Here is a 2359-nt window from a genome sequence, read left to right as displayed (position 1 = left end):
ACTCCCAGATATTTATTCGGCCAAGGGTAGCTGTGGCGATGCGTCCAACCTGCGCATTTACTGTATGAAAGTCTTCGTGAGGGGGGGGGGGGTAGGGGCGTTTGGTGGGTCCCAGTCCCGCCAACTTCTGGCCCAGGGCAAAGGAGGGGGCGAGGGCTGGTTCCTGGCCCGGTCAGGATGCTCTCCCTACGTCGCCAGTAGAGTGGGGCGGGGTGTGTCGAGCTCCGCACATGTGCACTCTCATGTATGTGTGCGCGCGCGAGCACTCTCGCCTCTTATTCGAGCCGCTCGCGTGCCTTCGCTCCGGCCGGCTTCCAACCGCGACAATGTTGATTGACTCTCCGATATACGGCGCTGTCTACTTATCAAAACGACTAACCGCAAGACGAAATAAAATCTTCAGAAAATAAACGGTGGTCGGTGCGCGGAGGGGCGCGAGGAGACCGCTCTCCCTTCTCCTCAACATGCATCCAAGCACGCTCTCTAGCAACACTTGACCATGAGTGTGCCCTGTTCTGGGTCAAAGTTTTTGTTGAATTTACGCACGCTCGTCGAGCTCTCCCACCACAGCGCATCTTCGTTGCCTTGGAAGTGAGATGCCCCCGGCTGAATCGCGCGCGCCTTGTCGGTGGCGACCGGGCAACAGCCGAGAGGGATGCAGCAGCAGGGGCCGATGGCGACGGACTCGGCGTTGGCATCGACACCGTAATAGGTGCAGTAGCAGCAGGGGCACTCGCTCAGGTAGTAGCAGCCGCTCCGGATCTCCCGGACCCGCCCATCCATTTTTCCACGAGACATGGTCGCTGGAGTCGGGGCACCCTGGGCCGGGACGCCCGGATAGTCCGGGTACACTGAATTGCTGGAATACGCCACAGGCTGCGCGCCCGGATAGTCCGGGTACACAGTAACGGGCTCCGCAGTGACCATCACCGGCTGTGTGTCCGGCACATTGATCGCAATGGCATGCCCGCTGTACACGCCAGGCGGGCACGTCACCTGCATGGGCCCTGCGGGCGTGTTCACCTGGAAGGGGTCGCCTGGCGACACGTTTGCTGGGACGGTCACCTGCATCTGAGACATGGTCTGCGCGGCAAAAAGTGGAACGGAGTGCAAGGAGGTACGTATCTAGATATGTAACTTTTTTCCATCTTCGCGCTGCTCTGCTGATGAGCGAGGGAGCTTTGTCGTAAAATTCTTTTTCCGTGCCGCGTCCGCGTTGCTTCCACACACACGCACACACACACACACACCTCACCTCCTGCTCGACCGAGCGAGTTTGCGTTGTCCGTTGAGAAGCGACCCGACCGAGCCGCCGGGTGCCCCGCACCCAGCGGCCTCGCTGGGCCAGCCGGTGTGCGGTTCTTGCCGTAGTTCCTCTTCGGTCGCCTAGCCCCGGCGCCGTCTGCCGGCGCCTGCGTGTCACGAGTGCGAGCCGCTCGCGGTTCGTACGCCCGCTTGCGGTTAGTGGCGGGCCATCCCGCTTGCGGGATGGCTTAGCGGGTTCGAGCCGTCACACATTGGCTGCCGGTGTGTGCCGAGGGCCGGGGCTGGGTGGGCGGTAAGCCGTCATTGCCCGGCGCTGCTTGCAGCGCTCTGGGACTGGGTGGTAGTGGCGGCGCTCCAAGAGTGGTACTCTTGGGAATCGAGGTTCCTCCTTTCCGCTCCCCCCCGCAAGGCGCGAGACACACACAGCCAGAAGACCGGCCCGTGAGGGCTCCGCAGCAGCCTTGCTGGGCCAGAAGATCGGCCCGCGAGGTGGGGTGCTACGTAGTATGAGCCCGGCCCAGGTCGTAGTGTTCTTGCTCCAAGTGCTTGCGCTTCGGCGGTTAGTGGTGCACTAACCTCCGACCCGAGAAACCCTCCTCGGGGCGCTCCTCATCGCAAATCCTGCCAGCAGAGAGAGTCCTCCTACGGGAATGTATGTAAGAGCCACATACACTGAAAATTACTTTATTGAACAGCCAACTGGAGCAGCCGAGGTAGGACGCCGCCCTGCATTCCGCGGCTGGTGAGAGGCCACGTGCCAAGGGAAGAAAGGAACGTACGAGTCTCTGCACGGATCGATGGCCATCTTCCGCTCCCAGTCTTTCTCCCGCGTCAAGCGCGCCCTCTCGTTCAAGAAGCGGGGCCGCAAGCAGGCGGCTGCGGACGAGCCTGGCGAGCCCGTGCCTGCAGCCGCTTCCGAGCCAACCATTGCGGAGCAACCAGACACGCCGCTGCCTCCAGCCGACACGTCCCCGCAAAGCGAGGCGCCGGCGCCAGAGCCTCCCGCCTCAACGGCGGAGGAGTTGGCGGCGGAGGAGGAGCCGGCGGTCCTCGTCATCGCCCCCTCACCCTCGGCGCGGCTCGAGCCCGAACC

General features: G+C 63.0%; 1 protein-coding gene across 1 annotated transcript; it reads right to left on the bottom strand.

Moving 5' to 3' along the window:
• Window positions 1–483: 483 nt before the first annotated feature.
• On the bottom strand, window positions 484–1080 carry EMIHUDRAFT_245498 (hypothetical protein; the record flags this gene model as incomplete). The annotated part of the gene is made up of 1 exon (XM_005768227.1): window positions 484–1080. One exon carries the CDS (start codon window positions 1078–1080, stop codon window positions 484–486), a length of 597 nt encoding a protein of 198 aa, XP_005768284.1.
• Window positions 1081–2359: the final 1279 nt, after the last annotated feature.

Source organism: Emiliania huxleyi, assembly GCF_000372725.1.
Source record: "Emiliania huxleyi CCMP1516 unplaced genomic scaffold EMIHUscaffold_463, whole genome shotgun sequence".
NCBI classification, from domain to species: Eukaryota; Haptophyta; order Isochrysidales; family Noelaerhabdaceae; genus Emiliania; species Emiliania huxleyi.
The sequence above is the reverse complement of the archived record's forward strand: the minus strand, read 5'-3'. Positions and strand labels throughout refer to the sequence as shown.